The following is a 16,777-nucleotide window of genomic DNA, read 5'->3' as shown; positions in this document are numbered from 1 at the left end:
GCGATATGTGTTTTGCCATTGTTCGCTCCGATCTGGGAATCGGCGCCATGAGCAAGGAGTACTTTTACTTCCTCCACATACCCATGGCTGGCTTTCGCTCCAAGAATCAATATGTAACTGATGTACGGAAACTTCGGACCAAACTGGTGGTCGTCTGAGCTGTTGAAGTCGTGCCGTAAACACATGGAAAAGAAACTCGTGAAATGCATCGGAATTTCCTGGAATAGTGATTACAATGTTACGCTTCCAAGGGAGACCAGAATGTAGGTGTTTCGGGTGTGGATCAGGGCTCGAACGGCCCGTGCTATTTATAAGGAATGGCACGAACCGCATTGAACTCGGAGTCCAGGACGCAAACGCATGCCGCAGTATAGGCATCGGTGATGATCTTCTTGGAGCAACCTTGGAAAGACCATATGGGAGTCTCGATGGTGGGCAAAACTTAGTGCAAATTTCTCAGAGGCTACATGCCCTTCTCGGGCTTTGTACAACTATGCTAACCGAGTTCGTTCGACTTGACTAATCGATCTTACTATGTGTGTTCTCACTCTTCAGTCAGTACGTTGCACCATCCAACGAGCCCGATAGATATGTACTATTCAAAGATATGGACATAATACCTTGAGTGCGTAGTTAGTCGTCCGACTCCGTATTTATATAAATCTCCGAAAGAGGAAACTGTATAAGGGTCGATGATCAGTAGATTCCTCCTAGTATCGCGCTGTGTGCCATACTTTATCAATTCTACTAACTGATGAGCTTGTGATTTTAAGCACTTTATCTATATGGAAGCAGAATCATCAATATATATACTAATTTTCCGTACGTAGTTGAATATGAAGAAAATGATGTGCCTCACCTCAGGGGGTTGGGGCTAGTGTTACGGAATGTGACGACAAATACTTGATGAAATACCATCTTTGCTGGCGGATATATCGTAATTTTGTAATGGTTGAAACCCGTGCATCGGGTTCGATCAAAAACACCAAATAACTAACAGTTCAATAACAACTACCTAGGTATGAGGCTTCACCAATTTCAGGAAATGAACAGCTGCATTCATCCTCATTTATAGTACATAAATACGATACACTTTGCAAACCGCCATAATCCTACTAGCATTGTACAGTTTAACCAGACGCCACCAGCATGATCATTTCCTTACTGTTTTTTGTCTTTTTCTGTTTTTCTCTTCACTCCTGCCTACTAATCTCCCTCATTTGGGAATACTGGTTGTGTATCCCAGTGCCTCAACATGATCTCAACGGCTCTTGTCCATTCCTCGCGACACTTGATCTCGAGCATCGTTATCATATCCTCTTGAGGCAGAATTCCTCCCCACATATCAGCATTTGTGGCTAATGCCCTGGCATGTTTATCGATCAATTTTCTGGGAAGTTTCATGGAGACCCAACCGTTAACCATTTCAAAGTCACACATCTTTATCACTGACCTTGGGAATTGCTTACTCTTCCTCAATCTTAGTCAATACCAACCAGGCAAAATTCCAGCTGTGGCTACGTTCGGGGTCGTTCATAACCAACGACTTGGCTTCATCCAACATGACAGAACTAAGGGGGTAATTGCGCGTTAGATTTCGCAATTCGCTTAAGAGGTTGTGGTTTTGAACGTAATTTAGCCAAGCGGTAGCCAATACTCCCACAAGCGAACTTTCGCGTAGGTCAGTGACATGAGGTTGGATGGCGGTAAGGAGGATACGCTCCATGCGTCGAAGTTCTGTCAGGGTGTTGATGCGACGTGAGCTCAGGGCGTCAACAACGGCTTGGACGTTCCTTTCCATCTGTTGCAGCTGCTGGCGGATGACGATCTGTCGTGCTCCTTGTAGGTAAATGTAGCTTGAGTGGACGATCCTGCGATTCTCGTAGTCAAAGATGAAGGTGATGTTCGACAACATGCCCTCCATCTCCAGGCGCCTCTCCATGGCCCCTTTATATCAACCTCTTCCCTTTTAATATATAACGTTCTGTGGTAGCGGATATGCATGTAAATCTGCAGGATATTAGCGTGTCTTGGATTTGAGTTTGTCATCGTCGGATCAGGTCATCTTGTGTCATCAGTGAGCGTTTCCAAACAATTCTTTGCAACTGTCAGTCACACCAAGTTGGTTGATTTCAAAGAATTAATAAAGTTCTCTGTTTCCTGGCAGACCAATTGGTTAACTCCGTAGTTCCGGAGCCCTAAGTTTTCATCCAATTAGGGCTAGGCTCTAGGATGTTGGAAATGACAATTTTTTAGTGTCATCTAAAATTTAACAATACCGCCAAGATCGTATGACTGTAATTTATCAGCCAATCAATTAAGACTATAATGGTTATAACCAATAGAGTAAGCTATATACTAATTATAAATTACTAGCGTATAAAGTGCTGCACTGCAGTTGACAAGGAAATTTGTTATTTATGGCAAAAATTTAGTGTCACGTCGACGGACCCACTTTGCATGACAAATCCTTAAGCTCCCGCCACTGTTCTAGAAGTCTTGCCTCATATTTTACGTATATATCCGGGCTGCTCCCGTAGCGTGGATTTACGGATGCACACAAACCTCTGCCACGATCCGTCTTTACGGGACGGACTACAGACAGGGTTTACACGGTCCACTTACCGCTGGAGAGGATACAGGGACAAGTGGCTGAGTGTCTTCATGCCCAGTTGATGTCACGCTTCAGGAACAGTGTACACATCAATTCCAAATACCTATCTTGCTCGTGGCTCACCAGTACTCGGCCGAGCGGCGTTAATAAGAGCGTCGGTCCGATTGGAACGACGAAGACGGCCTTTTCAGTGCCGTCTATCCAGTGCTTGCTGACATCATATGATCAATAAAGAAAGGTCCAGATTGATTGTGAATTCAAGATAAACAATACAGTTCCCAAATATAACAATGTTGACCTAGAATCAAGGCAGTGTACAATGAATGTCTCATAGGACAGCAAAGGATACAACAGATGTCTTATGATAGCGCAGCTTAAAGCCAATACTGTGGGGGATCGCAAACCCTGAGGCTTATATAGCGCTCCAGGAACAGGGAAAACGGCCCCTAAGGACGCAAAGCACGCTTAGGTGAGACAGGTACCCCGGAACACTAGTGCGCTGTGGACGCCATGTTGCTTAGTAATCGTGCTAAGCCGCCCCAACACCCTCCCGGGTATTAGTGCTTACGGTGCAAAACGACATTTCGGGTCAAAACAACATTTTACTCAACTAGACAACAAGAATGGCATTTTTACAACACATTAGGCGTAGAATCTAACCAAAAAAAAGGACTTTCCATAGCAGATGTCTGCGAGGTAAATCCGGCTCAAAAACGGCAAATAAATTGGTGGGATCGGCCAATTCTTGCGCTCTCTGCTTTGCGGCTTCAATTCGCCTCTTTTCATCCCGCTCTCTTTTCTCTCACCTTTTCTCAATTTCTAGCACCTTTCTAGCCTCAATTTTTGTATTAGCATCTCGTACGGTAAGAACGCCTCCTACGTTCAAAATTTGACGTCGCGTTTTGGCCTTACTCTTACGCCGGTTGACGTCTAAAAGGTGGTTAACCTGCCGCCGGTGTGATGCTGATATTTGCGCGTTTATGAGGCTTCCTTTCATAATACGGCGTACACGGCGCTCAAGATTTGGGCTTATATGCTTGATGCCTTCTTTTATGAGCTCTAAATCCTGTTCAATCTTTTTGATATGCCGACCGATTTTGTACGAATCAAGCGGTGGTGAAGTTGATCTTGTTGTTGGTGAGCTCGGAATGGCTTGTTCCTCCCCATCGTAGATTTCCAGTATAGGAACTGCATCTAATATCTCTGCAGCGTTGAGTTTATCCATCACAAGCTCTGGATTATATGGGTGTATTCCCACATCACGGAATCCAGCGCGTATAATTCTTGATGTGAAGGTTTGATTGCGTACGGTTGCCAAATGATATAGAAAATCATATTTGTCAAAATCGTAAGCCCCGGCGCGCATTTGCTTGTTGACCTCTATCCCATGAAAATGCTTATATGCCTGAAAAGGGATATCATCTAATGGCTGGAGAAAATGCGTTGTATGAGGTGGAAAGCAATAAATAATGATTTTTTGCTTCCTGCAATGCTCGATAAACTCGTACGTAAGATGCGCCTTAAAATTATCCATCAGAAGCATTCGGTAGCCGTTCTTCGCATATTCTTGAGTTGAAAGATCAAAATGATGAAGCCATTCGTACGTAAGCTCAGCATTTGAGTAGCCTTTCTCAGAATAAGCTACGCAATAGTCATCTTCAAAAAGATTTTGATACCATTCCTCCATATGGTGTTTTCCCTTAAGAATAATAAGTGGAGGGATCACTTTTCCAGCAGCGCTAACACTCTCAATTATTGTTAACGATTCTCGAGATGAAGCACTTGCAATTCTTGTTGATGTACGAGGAAATTGAGTAACTATACTCTCATTTTTCCCCTGTCCAACCTGGAACCCAGTCTCATCAAAGTTCCAAAGCTTTGAAGGTGTAATTTTGTTGATACGGAGTTGGATTTCAAGACGATCAAACCAAGTTTGTATGACTCCAAGATCCTCTGCCTCTAGTCGCTTAGGGTCGATTATTTTTTGCTTGACTCTAGTGTAGCCAATTCGCTTTGTAAATCGATATACCCATCCCGTGCCAACTGTAGGCGGGGGCTGTACGTGCGGATTGGCATCTTGAAGAATAGCATTCGCGCATGAAATAATCATTCGATTTGTAGGAGGAATGCCCATGAGATCGACATTATCTATCCACGCTTTTACAGCGCATTCTTGATCATTCGTTAATATGTTATTCTGCGTAGGACGTTCCTGGAGTGCAGTTTGACCGTTGACGCGTGCCAGCAAGCGGCGATAAGGCACGTTGAATTCGCGCGCAACCTTCGCGATTTTTTGCTTCGGATATTGACGATAACACTCGTACGCATTCTTTATATCGGTTTCCTCTTTTTTATAGAGATCCGGGTCTTTTTTGGGGGTCCTGTTAGGTGGTGAGTTGAGTAAAATGTTGTTTTGACCCCGAAATGTCGTTTTGCACCGTAAGCACTAATACCCGGGAGGGTTGGGCGGCTTAGCACGATTAGTAATAAACTTCAGCGCTCCGTCTCAAATCTAGTTTCGAAAGGAATGTTTGCTTATTTATATCTGTCCAGTGACTTGACTTCTTTCGCGGGAGATACGACTTGATGTCTTATTCGTGATGCTACAACAACATCGAGGTAGAATTGCCAAGTGATAGGTTACAGGTCGATCGTTCACTCAGTCCTATCTAATTATGGGCTGAAAGTCGACGCGGAACACGGCCGAGCTTTGTTCATTTCGCATCAATGGCCTTAGTAAGACAAGGCTCGACATTGTCAAGCCGAAAGCCAGCTGGACCAAGATCATTAACTATTCATAGCAAATCAAGCAGCGACCGATTCTCGAATATGAGTCCATTCATCCACTTTCTGAAAGTCTCGCACATCTCCGCCTCCTCCCCATCTGTTCTGAGTATCTCTCCAATTCCTTCCTACCGCTGTTTCGGGCCTCCATCTGAATCCCTTCTTTAGCTTCAATTCAAGAATACCCTCTAATTCATCCGCAATTGCGACGCCAACAGCAGGCATCATCATAAACCCATCTCCGGAGCCACCAACCGCGAGAACAAGTGACTTGTACTTTGGATGATGATCGATGAGAAATACTCGGTCAGGTGTATCAGCGTCCCAGCAGATACGTGCGAATGAGAAAGGTCGATCGGCGATTTGAGGTACCGTCTGACGAAGGAATTCCCTTGCTTTTTGTTCTGACTGTATAGGAATCTGGTGTTTGGCAAAAGGGATTGACATCTCTTCGCCAGTCTCTGGGTCCTTGATAAAATTGCAGTATCCAGGGTGCTCATCGACGAATTTCAGTTCGCCTTTTTGTGCGTCGGGTTCCTGGCAATTGTCAGTCCGGGACCCAAGGATTGGCTTAATGGAGAGCTAGTGAAGATTACCATGAAGAACCCAGAGTTCACGTTGAACAACACTGGGAGATCCTTCCACAATTTCCGTTCCTCATCGGTCATTTGTATATGAGCGAGTGTCCAAGCGGTCGGCCGAAGCTGACGCTCAAAATCAAAGAGCTGATCACTATTCGCACCCGCACAGAGAATCGTCTGATCAGCTCGATGCTTGGTGCCGTCAACTGTTTGAGCGCCAATCACATTCTCGGAATCATAAAGCAGACGGGCGACCTTTCCCTTGCTCTCTCCCGTCACAAATTGGACCCCCAGTCTCGTAGCCTCGTGGTAGGCAGCCTCAAGAGCTCCACGGGCAAACACCCAACCAGCACCAGTTTCTTGAAAGAAGCCCTTCCACCCTGGAAAGTCACCGATTAGGATGCCTTCTGGCATAGTACTACGGAACTCCTCTGGAGTAGACAGCAGTCTGACTTTATGTTGGCATGACTTAATATATGAATCGACTTCGTGACGAGCATCATCTTGCGAAGCGGCCATTACAAATCCCGTAGGATGATAAAAAGGTCGGTATACCGAATCTCTCTTCCATTTGTTGGTGGCCAGTTGGTGCATCCGGTTCCAGACATAATCTTCATCGGAGTCTGTGGATGACGGAAAGCCTGGTAAACCATATTAGCTATTATATCTTTTTCCAGTTGGAATTCTAAGATGCGCACCTTCTTCCATAATTTTGTTTACATCGTTTCCGGCTGAGATAGGAGAGGGAATTGGGCTTGAGTCCAACACTGTGATATTCTTATAGCCCCGCCGAGCCAGTTCCAGAGCGGTGCTGCAACCCCATGTTCCTCCACCAACGAGGAGAATGGTCGAGTCGTGTGTGAGCTGTTTCATATTGTAGATTAGGCGTATATTTAGTATCTGGGTAACGATTGATTGAAGTATGAGGTTGCTCGAAGGGTCTACCCAAGTATTTATGTACGCAGTGACAGTGGGCGGTTCTACCACATACCCGCAGTGTTCGGGTTGAGCTGCCAGCGATTTATCCCAGACTTACTCTATCTGGAAGTTATGATAGGCTTCCAAGGTTATGGTGGGGCGCGTAGTTAGGGCTATGTATTGATTCGATACTTTCGGCGGTAAAAGCTAATGGAATCTTTGATATTTATCGTGAAGTGGTGTTTGTATGAGATTCAGACATCATTAATGTCTGAATCTAAAGACAATTAGATCGGTATCTGGCAGAAGATCAAGGGAAAACCTTATGCACCCCTCAATCTGTCAGAGTAATAGTGAGCTTATGATCGTAAATACTCAAATCAGAGAAATCTTCGCTGAAGACTGCAAACACCAATTTAGGGTCCGCATGTATTAAAAAGATGATATCAACGAGATGCTGGATAGGGTTTCAAGACAAAACTGTCCGCAGGCGCTTTCGTTCTATGAATCCAGTCTTTTTCATATAACTGTTTGATAGCCGAGTCTGAGAGGTTACACTCGATGTATCCGTACTCTAGGACATTGTACAATACATCTTCAACCTCTCTAGTCACGGATTCTTTAGATGGAAGGGACCTCATGAGGAAACGTCTTTCGAAGATTTTCTGGCCGTCTTCTTTGAGTGTCCGATCTTAATTTATTGTGAGTTCATCAAGTTCGTGATCCCATCCAACGCGCTGCTTCAAACTACGTATTGTGTCAACGTTGAGGATAGCATCAATCAGAAACGGTATCTTCAGGCCCTCTAGCAAACAACACCGAAGAGTGCGAATTACCGGTTGAGATGAAGTGCTCTCGGTGAGCAGATCATGTGCTGCAGCAGTCTAGAGTATCGTTTGGGAGGGTTTCCGAACGACTAGCTGGAGGCTCTGAAATCTGGCCGAGGGCATTGGTGACACCCAGTCGAGCAACTGAACGTTTCAGATCATCGGTGGGCGAGGCCTAATACGAATCGGAAGATTTAGAAGCACACGGCGGATCTTGGAGGATTCGTCATGAGTATGGTCCGATGTACGTCTTTTACCTTTACCAGACATCATTATACTTCTTTTGGACTTATCTAAATGAAGTCAAGGTCTGGAATAGATATCTATTTGGGCGTGTATAAGATTCAGCTAAGAAATTGTCAATCATACCACCTAGAGAAACTCAGAGCACATATGGATAAGGTTGCAATCTTTCAATGAAGAACGGACAATCACCGGTGAAAGCCGACTTTGATGGTGTTCTAGGAAGGGAGTCGAGCCTTGATTGGACAAATTTTTTGGGCTTCTGTTCAGTAGTTAATATATAAAACATACAGAGTAAAATAAAGAGTTTGGAACAACTATCATGAAAGACAGTGTGAGAAAAAGGATATGCTAGCACAAAAAGGGGTATTTAGGTAACATCCATGAAATACACAATGTGGCAATCACAATGAATTAAATAGAACACCAGCCCATAAAACATACAATCTGAGATCACCATCGCGCTATTTCTGAAATGAAGGTCAAAAAGTACTGACTAAAACAAAAGTAGTAGAGCCTATTTCCAGAGGTTTCTGTCAAGAATGAATGAAATAACATAGACAGGAAAGGGATGACTATTCAGTCACCACTTAGGTATGTCAAGCCCATCGCCAACTCACTATTCCTCTATGCCTCGAGATATCAACAAGACAATCATCCCGGCCCGATGCTGTTGTATCATCAGGGTTGTCAAAACGTTTGACTCTGTCACGCTTTTGCCGTTCTCTAACAAGCAGTTGAATAGCAGCATTAATGTCCAGCATGTCTCCTGTATCCGTTATCTTCAAAGCCCATGTCGCATCACGTTCGCTGAAGCCGAGCTCGTGCACCATTCGATGAATTGCTTTGTCGACAGGGTCAATGAGCCGGTTCTCTGTAATTGAGTATCGTGGCGGTGGACTCAATAATGGTGCTGTAAAAGCGCTGTCATCATTGCGAGATGTGTACGGGGGAGCACGTTGATTGGAAGTGTTATCCTCATCAGTGCAATCAGTGTAGAGTAAATGCCCAGGTCGTCTGCCACCGGCGGAATTATAATTTCGAGTTCTCTCCCGTCCAGATGCAACTGAATAATCAGATGCTGAGGAATTCGAGAGTTTATGCTGTATCGCCACTCTGCTGTTATAAGTACGAGAGATCGCTTCGCGAAGAAACGATGACCGGGTACTACCATCCTCCGAAGCTTCCCATTTTGTGACACCCATTTGTTTGGCCTTTGCAAAAATGTCTTTGGCTGAGTAAGAAGAAGTAACAGAACTCAGACCAACCAAAGCGGATGGTCCCAACGTCAAAAGATAATGCGTCCATTCTTCCAACATGGCTTCTTCTTTTGCGATGTCGCCTACGGGAATGTCCAACCCGTCGAATATGCCGGCCACTCTGGCTTCCTTGCACTCACGATGAAATCCCTGGACCAGAGTCCCAAGGCAATTCCAAATTTCCAGCATGTCATACAGTTGGTTCCACGTCAGTCCATCACCATTGCCGTCTCCAAACCCGGCAGGGGGGTCGAAAAGGACGTTGTTCATGCTAAAGAATGGCTCAGCTGTAACCACCGTCGCACCGGACTTGCTTTTTTTCGCCAGATATCCGCCATTCAACCAATCAATTTGTCCATTGATATCGCCTTCTCTGTTCTTACCGCATCCAAAGATACGGCAGAAGGTCCAAACTCGCCAAAAGGCTTCATCGATCTCTGAAGCACGAACATCATCTTCCCCGGTCAAACCGCCAATGGTTTCGGAACGCACAATCGAACTGCATCTTGAGTATATCAAAGCTTTCAACCTGACCAAGGCAAACACGTCGCGGGCATAATGTTGTAAATAAGAAGTAGCAGTGTACTCTGGGACTGGTGCGTCGGGATCCTTTAGACCGTCTGAAATGTCACTCCATGGCGGACTCATCTCTCGAAGTTCCCATGCAGGTGGATTCATGTTGAACAATGCATTTTTGATGAGCTGAAGCTCATTACTTTTGAATACCTGATAGAACTGCCGGTTTACTTGAGCGTATTTGAACAATCCATCAAGATTGTCAACATTCCTCATGAGTGCTAACACCACCTCGTCTGTCAGTTGAGCCGGCATTGAGAGCTTCATATTGTAGATTGAATTAGGTGTTGATGGTATAGGAGTTGAGCCGTGTTCACCTAGCTCGTACAGGGATTCTTTGCGTGGAGGGAATGTCGCTCTTAACGGTTGTGTTGTAGTTGGAACATCCATCACAACAGAAATTTCCTCTGTCTTTAGAGAAAAATCTTCAGGCATAGTCTCCATCCGGTCAAAGCCGACAAATATTTTTTCATTGTGTAGGGTTTCGCCGATATCCATATCGTGATTCTCTTCACGTGGCGATTGGACATCTATGGAGTTCGCGATGAAAGACCGTACACGCACACCTATGTCCTCTGGTGTCTCCGGATATCTTCTTTCTGACACTGTTGACGTAGGGGATGAAATCAAAAGGGAGTTGGTATCAAGTTTTGGTAACTGCTGCCGTACAGTTCTCTCGATGTCTGAGGATGACAGCCGGGGAATATGACTGTTGGTCAATAGTGGGATTCCCAGCTTCTTAACAGCTTTGAGAGGGTACATAGTCGACCATTCGTTTTCTTTGGGATCTTTGCTGCCCATTGCATCACCGTCTTCTTCCTCGTCATGTTCCACATTCAGAGCCTTCGCAATTTCTGTGTCAATGTAACGGTCCGTACTCTTAGCTAAAGCCGCCTGTTCTTCTCGGAGAGTTTTCACGGGATATCTTGTCGATGCATTGGATCGTTTATTTTCCTTAAGCTGCTTTGGATGCACAGAGTGACTGTTAAATCGAGGTCTTCGCAAGTGCGGTAAGTGTACAGAGGACTTTATCTTATGGGAGACGCTCCTTGGGGACTGCGAGGTTTGCGCGGTTCGTTTGATAGTAATTTCCGCCGGTTGCATGTCTATAGGCGATTCGGTATTGTGTCGGTTCGGTTGAATCTTATTGCTACTAGCTGCTAGATTCGGGTTTTCAGGTGAAGGGAAAGCCTTGTAGGTGTGGCTTTGCTTCCTTGTCGAAACATTCTCTCTTTGATTTGGTCCTAAAGAGTTCGTAATGAATCCTGTTTTGGAACTGATATCGTATTTTGGAGAAACATTCAATGGGCTCACTGCATTCTCGTCGTCTTTTGTGAGTTTGATGAGTGGTTGCTCGGGTCTCATGACTGGATATAGATCTGCTGTCTTTTTCAGCTCTCGTTCCAATTCATTAGCTGCTTGTGAAAAGGCCTTTTCTTGTGTTTGCAACACAAGAAGTCTATCTATGGGAGATTCATCACCGCTTGACGAATATTTCGATGCAAGGACAGCGACATGCTGGTTGCTCTGGTTGGTGACTATAGACAACGTCGTGGGTATGGCTGGTAATGGCTTTTGCTGGAGATATTGTTCTTTCCTTCTTCTAGTCTCCTGTGAGAACAGCACTGGCTTCGTCCTTGGTTCTCGTGATCGCCTTTTCGGTGTTCTATCTTCTTTCATCTCAGAACTAGAATGTGCAATTAGAGGTTGGATTGGTTTCGTCCTTGATGATGCATTTCCGTCTTCAAAGTTCGATCTCAGAGTTGAATTCGACGACGCAGAACTGCAGTACCGTGATTTCTCTTCCCACATTTCAGGCGAAGAGGACGTTGGACCTGACGTATCTGATGAATTATCCATCTCTATCTCCATTTCGGCTTCACGCAGGAGTTCTTCGATGTCAAAGTTGGTGTCCATCAGTTGAATGTCCAGTGAGAGAGGGGACACATCTAAAGCGGACACCTTTGTCATCGGATTATCTTCAATCATTGCCGGTAGTTGTACAGATACACCATCATGCTTCCGGGTTTGTCGATTCTTTGCTCGTTTAGAGCTATCGGTCTGTAATTCTGAGAAGTCCCGCCTACGATTGGAGAGCATTTGCTCGCTGGCACTTCTTCGGAGCGCCATTCGATGGAAAGCAGGCTCCGATCGTAAAATCCCCATCGCATTCATCTGGTCGCCTCTCGATATAGCTGGTTCCATAAGCCGTCTCTTTGACTGGTATCTGAGGAGAGATAGTCGCGTTTCCTCACTAGCCGGTGGAATGCAAACGTCGTAAATACTCCTGACGACTGTCACTTTTTGAATGCCATCAGTTTCAACTACAGATTTTCCTTTCTTTGTTCTCTTCGGTATACCTGGGACTGCAGTCCAAGGTGACATTAAAATATCTGTAGCACGGTCCATCATGTTAGTCGCCTTGTATCTCAACTACCTCGGTAGCTTTAGGCTTTGGATATCAAGCAGCTGCATCTGCACGTAGCGTATAACACTCGACTGACGTGAATAGTGAAACTTACTCGGTTGAAGATGAACGAGTGGTCCGTGTTAAGTCCTTGCTAATTTGTCGAATGCCCGCCGCCGTCTCAAGTCTTGAGTAAGAATTAGAGAAAGAGGCAAGGATTCTTCCTTTGAAGCCTCTGAAACTCGAAAATTAGGGTATTTTCGAATTCAGCAAATGGATAGGAAAGTCCGGACCGAAACCGTTTCCTCTCTTTGTTCACCCGCAACGGACGATCCCATCAATAAAGGAAAATTTAAGCAGATGAGACGTGAGGAATGATAAAACCGGGAAACTTGCTTCGGAGCTATGACATGAAAGACAAAAATCAGTTGAAGAAAGAGAAAAAATAAATCAGACGAATTTCCAGTTTCATGTACGGAGGGACGAGACAGGGTAGATTTCACGTCCGGAAGAGTGACTTCTGACAATGTGATCCTCGATATTGCACCTTTTTCTGGCCCCAAAATCTCATTCACAACCAGGATGTATAGTCGAAGAATTGAATCAATAACAAAATCTGGCTTGACGGAACAGCAATGCATGCGCATGCACAGGTACAGGTACAGCGTGGTGTTGACTAGGAGAAAAGAGACGGAACCAGGGGGTGTTTAACTATTCTAAAGCGCTGAAACAATAATTATACATACCCTGCAATACTATGCGCAATTCGGAATTTCAGATAAATAGGTAAGCCCAAGTAAGCAATAAACACAGTCCACTAAAGATGACGGATGATCGACTGGGCCGACTCCTTTCGGAAAAGTGTTTGGGGGCTGTTAGGGCCATTTTTATGGGCATCCCTTCCAGTGCCGGATGTGACTGTGTGAGCATGGACATGCAAATCTACGCGTGGCATACATAGCGTCAACTGCTTAAAGATCCTTCGTGTACGCTATGACGGGTTACCGCACATGGCGACAAAGTGCAACAGTTGACACATGTCATGCAGCTGGCTGACTAGATTGTCATCAACTAGTGAGCAAGGTTTTCAGTGTCTATGCTCCGCCGGGATGCTACGTAGTATCTCAGCGGAATCATCGAACTCATTTTAAACGAGAGTTCGTCACAGGTTGTTCTTTGGCTGGCCTCCAATCCCTGGCAATTGATTGATGTCGTTATTGGAAGAGAGCCACATTGTCGCTCGCCTTTTACTTAAATTATTTTTACTACGTGCTTGTTCTTAACTACATTATGGGACACGTCCAAATCTCTCTTCCGGATGCTGTGGAGAATTTCCTCATGGAGGGACGTTCTCGATTTCCGGGGTCTATACAATCATTGTCCCAAATAAATATCTAAATTCACCACCACCATGGATCCTTGATGTATTTCCAACAGTGGCAAACTTCGAGAAGCCAACAGAACAAATTGAATCAGCCAATGGATCTTAAGATAAAGTCGGACATGGATGTCGAGTAACGATGTTTCGTCATGCCCAGCCTCGTTGAGGTGTCAGCTCAGACATAGCCCCCGTTCATGGTGCAACGGCCATTCACTTACTGGCAAGTTGAAATCCAGACCATACCAAATACATTGCCTAATATGCAGTCCACTCAGAGAAGTAAGGGTTTTCACTGAACTACCGTTCATAGACTGATCGACTACTTTAGTAAATCAGCCTTTCTCATGTTATGCATGAGCATGGGCATCCGCGCTGATCCCCCAGTTCCGGCCCCCAAATCGACCAGACTAAAATCGCACAATTAATAAATTGTCTGCACTTGATAATGAGCAGAATAATGCCAGAGGAATGATAGCACCAAAAGTAGAATCTGGAGAAGAAGCCCGGCAAAATTGCTGTCACGATATCAATGTTGTACTCAGTCTAAGTACAGGTACGAACAGAGCTACCATCCAGGTGGTAATGGATGTCCACATGTCTTGAATAATTTAGCTTCGGCGTATTTTTCGTACCACTTATGCATGGTATGACAGGGAATCCGAGTGGTCTTGGATATGTCTACTGGGTACCCATGGAAGCGCCGAAATTTGCTCCTCTATGAGAAATTCCCATCTGCAATAGACGAACCAGCCAATACGACAATCGATTATTTCACAGAGTACTAGACAAAATCTAGTAGATGTCTTAGTTACTTGAGTTCGTATATTCGATCGGACATTTATACCCTACATCTTTTTCACAGCCACCACAATCATCAGCTCAGCAGCTAATAATACATACACTCGTGCAGGGTTGATATTATTCTTAGATACGTGTTAAATTGGTTACTGGATGTAGGTACGCGTTCAAAGACAAAAGTACCCTCATTTGCAGCGGATTCGTTCGATATCTTTGCAGGCACTCGAGGAAGGAAAGTGTCCACCTTGTCCACCTTGTCCACCCCCTGGCCGGAGTGTTGATATTACAAATAGTTCTGCACATATTTTTGCAGTTTCCTATATTTTAAAGCAGAATTTAATGGTCTAGAACTTGAGGCATGTTCGTTCGCCATGAAGAACGATCTCCTTCGACCCACAGTCTTATATATGGGATCACCAGAGCTTGGATATGTCAGATGTCAAACGTGAAAAAAGCCAAATCTATGCTAGTCTTTGTCCTGCAACAATCCGAATTTAATCTCGTCTCAGAAGGTCGGAGATCTGTTTCGTGACTCGAAATCTTCTGGATCGCGCCACAATCCTGCCTTTATGATTCAAGCACAATGCGACGAATCGGCATTTTGGTATCACGTACCCGGATCCCTAGGCAGTTGAGCTACAGTAAGTGAATAATGGTACTGGCTCCCAGAAGCATATCTTCATTAAGGAGCTACACGGTCCGTAACCAGAAAAAGTAGGCGATCCAACAGCTCACGGCTTGAATCTAAATCCCTAGACGGTCGCGATATTTGGTGGAATTAAACTTATATCCCCGGAACCTTTTTATAGTTATTTTTTGACTGAATGTCGACAGGAGATGATGGCGGTATATGCATGCATCGGGTACCTTACAGGACAAAGAAAATTGACATATTGGAATCGAATCAAGGAAGTAGTCTAGGTTTATAAAGGTAAACGGAGACTGGGAATGGACGTTTGAGAAAGTGATCGAAGTAATAGAAATGAAGAAGAAAGAATCAGATTTTGATTTAATGTGTCACATGTAGACGAGAAAAGACCAACACCCGGGTGTAATACATCCAAGTCTACTGCGAAATTTCAAGGTTATGATTCAATCAATACTTCCAACTTATATCCTCCGAGTGTATCTCCTTACAACTCGAACTCAATCGTCTCAGCCGGATATATTTCTTCCCCCGGTGGCCGATACAAAAGGAGACGAATTGGTTCCGGAAATTACCTGATTCGGCACGTCCTCTTGAAAGATATTCGCCCAGGGATGAAATTTTTGCTGTCAACGCTAAGGTAGTCTTGACGCTTTTCGTCCTCGGGTTGATGATATTTGATGCTACTAAACCAAATCCGTCCAGATCGTGGGGTATGACAGATATGCACAGACTTAAGATTTTGGTAGCAACCCACCAGCCAACTCTTACTGATTACATCCCATCATGCTCAGCGAAAAATTCATAGGAATGTCCTCCCACAGCAGTAACCATGAAACATACTCCCTCGAAATAGCGATCTTCAACTCAACATCAGCCCAAATAGCATACGAATCATCAGCCGACCGTCTCGAGCTTTGCGGCGAAGGATCAAGTATAAATGGCGGGACAACCCCGTCTATCGACACGTTGGAGACGGTTATTACTTCACTTCAACGGATACACTCCTCAACAGAAGAAGACGGAAATGTTCATGGCAGATCAGTAAAAATATTGAAAGAGTCAATACCTATATATGCCATGATCCGCCCCCGTGGTGGTGATTTTGTCTACTCCGATCTGGAATTTGAAGTTATGAAGGAGCAGTTACTATCCCTGAAATCAGCGATTTATCCTCAGCATAATGCGGAGAATGAATCCCAAGAGCAGGAGGCTAGTAGCCATGAAACGACCAATTTCTTCGAAAAAGTCAGCGGCTTCGTATTCGGGATACTAACGCCCGACAACAAAGTTGATCGCGTCCGAAATGAGGAATTGGTGAAACTTGCAGCCCCTTTACCGTGTACATTTCATCGTGCGTTTGATGAGATTATTTCCTCCTGTCAGGAACGGAGCGGCGGAGCCAAGCTTCTTCCACGGGAACTGGTCACTGAGCTTGGGGCTGTGATCAGTGCTGGATTTGCGTCTATTCTTACCTCGGGTGGAACGGGACGGAGTGCGGTGGATGGAGCGAAGCAGATAGCTTCATTAATTGATGCCGCTGATGGCAGGATCGAAATTATTGCAGGCGGGGGTGTGCGGTCTACGAATGTGAAAGAGTTGAGAAGACAAAATCCTCGTGCGAGGTTCTTTCATTCTAGTGCTATACTGGGTGATGGGGATGTTGCTGATGCAAATGAAGTGCTAGCTTTGAAACGAGAGTTGGGTAGTACGGAAGAGCTATGTGCATAGATTAATGTTCAT

General features: G+C 44.8%; 5 protein-coding genes across 5 annotated transcripts, besides 1 other annotated feature; 1 reads left to right on the top strand and 4 right to left on the bottom strand.

The window, feature by feature from the left end:
• Nucleotides 1-1,206: 1,206 nt before the first annotated feature.
• On the bottom strand, nucleotides 1,207-1,980 carry TSTA_025760 (uncharacterized protein; the record flags this gene model as incomplete). Its single annotated transcript, XM_002479649.1, has 2 exons — nucleotides 1,470-1,980; nucleotides 1,207-1,366 (listed from the first exon to the last, which is right to left on the bottom strand). The coding sequence occupies exons 1-2, from the start codon at nucleotides 1,940-1,942 to the stop codon at nucleotides 1,207-1,209; spliced, it is 633 nt and encodes a 210-aa protein (XP_002479694.1). The 5' UTR covers nucleotides 1,943-1,980.
• Nucleotides 1,981-3,416: 1,436 nt separating this feature from the next.
• On the bottom strand, nucleotides 3,417-4,942 carry TSTA_025750 (transposon, putative; the record flags this gene model as incomplete). Its single annotated transcript, XM_002479648.1, has 2 exons — nucleotides 3,417-4,895; nucleotides 4,925-4,942. 2 exons carry the CDS (start codon nucleotides 4,940-4,942, stop codon nucleotides 3,417-3,419), a joined length of 1,497 nt encoding a protein of 498 aa, XP_002479693.1.
• Nucleotides 3,432-4,910: a mobile genetic element.
• A 278-nt stretch (nucleotides 4,943-5,220) lies between the features above and the next one.
• On the bottom strand, nucleotides 5,221-6,852 carry TSTA_025740 (fructosyl amine:oxygen oxidoreductase; the record flags this gene model as incomplete). Its single annotated transcript, XM_002479647.1, has 3 exons — nucleotides 5,221-5,935; nucleotides 5,995-6,620; nucleotides 6,678-6,852. 3 exons carry the CDS (start codon nucleotides 6,850-6,852, stop codon nucleotides 5,420-5,422), a joined length of 1,317 nt encoding a protein of 438 aa, XP_002479692.1. The 3' UTR covers nucleotides 5,221-5,419.
• Nucleotides 6,853-8,313: 1,461 nt separating this feature from the next.
• TSTA_025730 (F-box domain protein) lies at nucleotides 8,314-12,211 on the bottom strand (the record flags this gene model as incomplete). Its single annotated transcript, XM_002479646.1, has 2 exons — nucleotides 8,314-12,126; nucleotides 12,163-12,211. 2 exons carry the CDS (start codon nucleotides 12,209-12,211, stop codon nucleotides 8,567-8,569), a joined length of 3,609 nt encoding a protein of 1,202 aa, XP_002479691.1. The 3' UTR covers nucleotides 8,314-8,566.
• A 2,760-nt stretch (nucleotides 12,212-14,971) lies between these two features.
• On the top strand, nucleotides 14,972-16,765 carry TSTA_025720 (copper homeostasis protein, putative; the record flags this gene model as incomplete). Its single annotated transcript, XM_002479645.1, has 4 exons — nucleotides 14,972-15,029; nucleotides 15,426-15,513; nucleotides 15,548-15,747; nucleotides 15,891-16,765. 4 exons carry the CDS (start codon nucleotides 14,972-14,974, stop codon nucleotides 16,763-16,765), a joined length of 1,221 nt encoding a protein of 406 aa, XP_002479690.1.
• Nucleotides 16,766-16,777: the final 12 nt, after the last annotated feature.

The sequence above is a fragment of the Talaromyces stipitatus genome, genomic scaffold, assembly GCF_000003125.1.
Source record: "Talaromyces stipitatus ATCC 10500 scf_1105507295541 genomic scaffold, whole genome shotgun sequence".
In the NCBI taxonomy this organism is placed as follows: Eukaryota; Fungi; Ascomycota; class Eurotiomycetes; order Eurotiales; family Trichocomaceae; genus Talaromyces; species Talaromyces stipitatus.
Note: the sequence above shows the minus strand (reverse complement) of the source record. Positions and strands in the feature narration are given on the sequence as shown.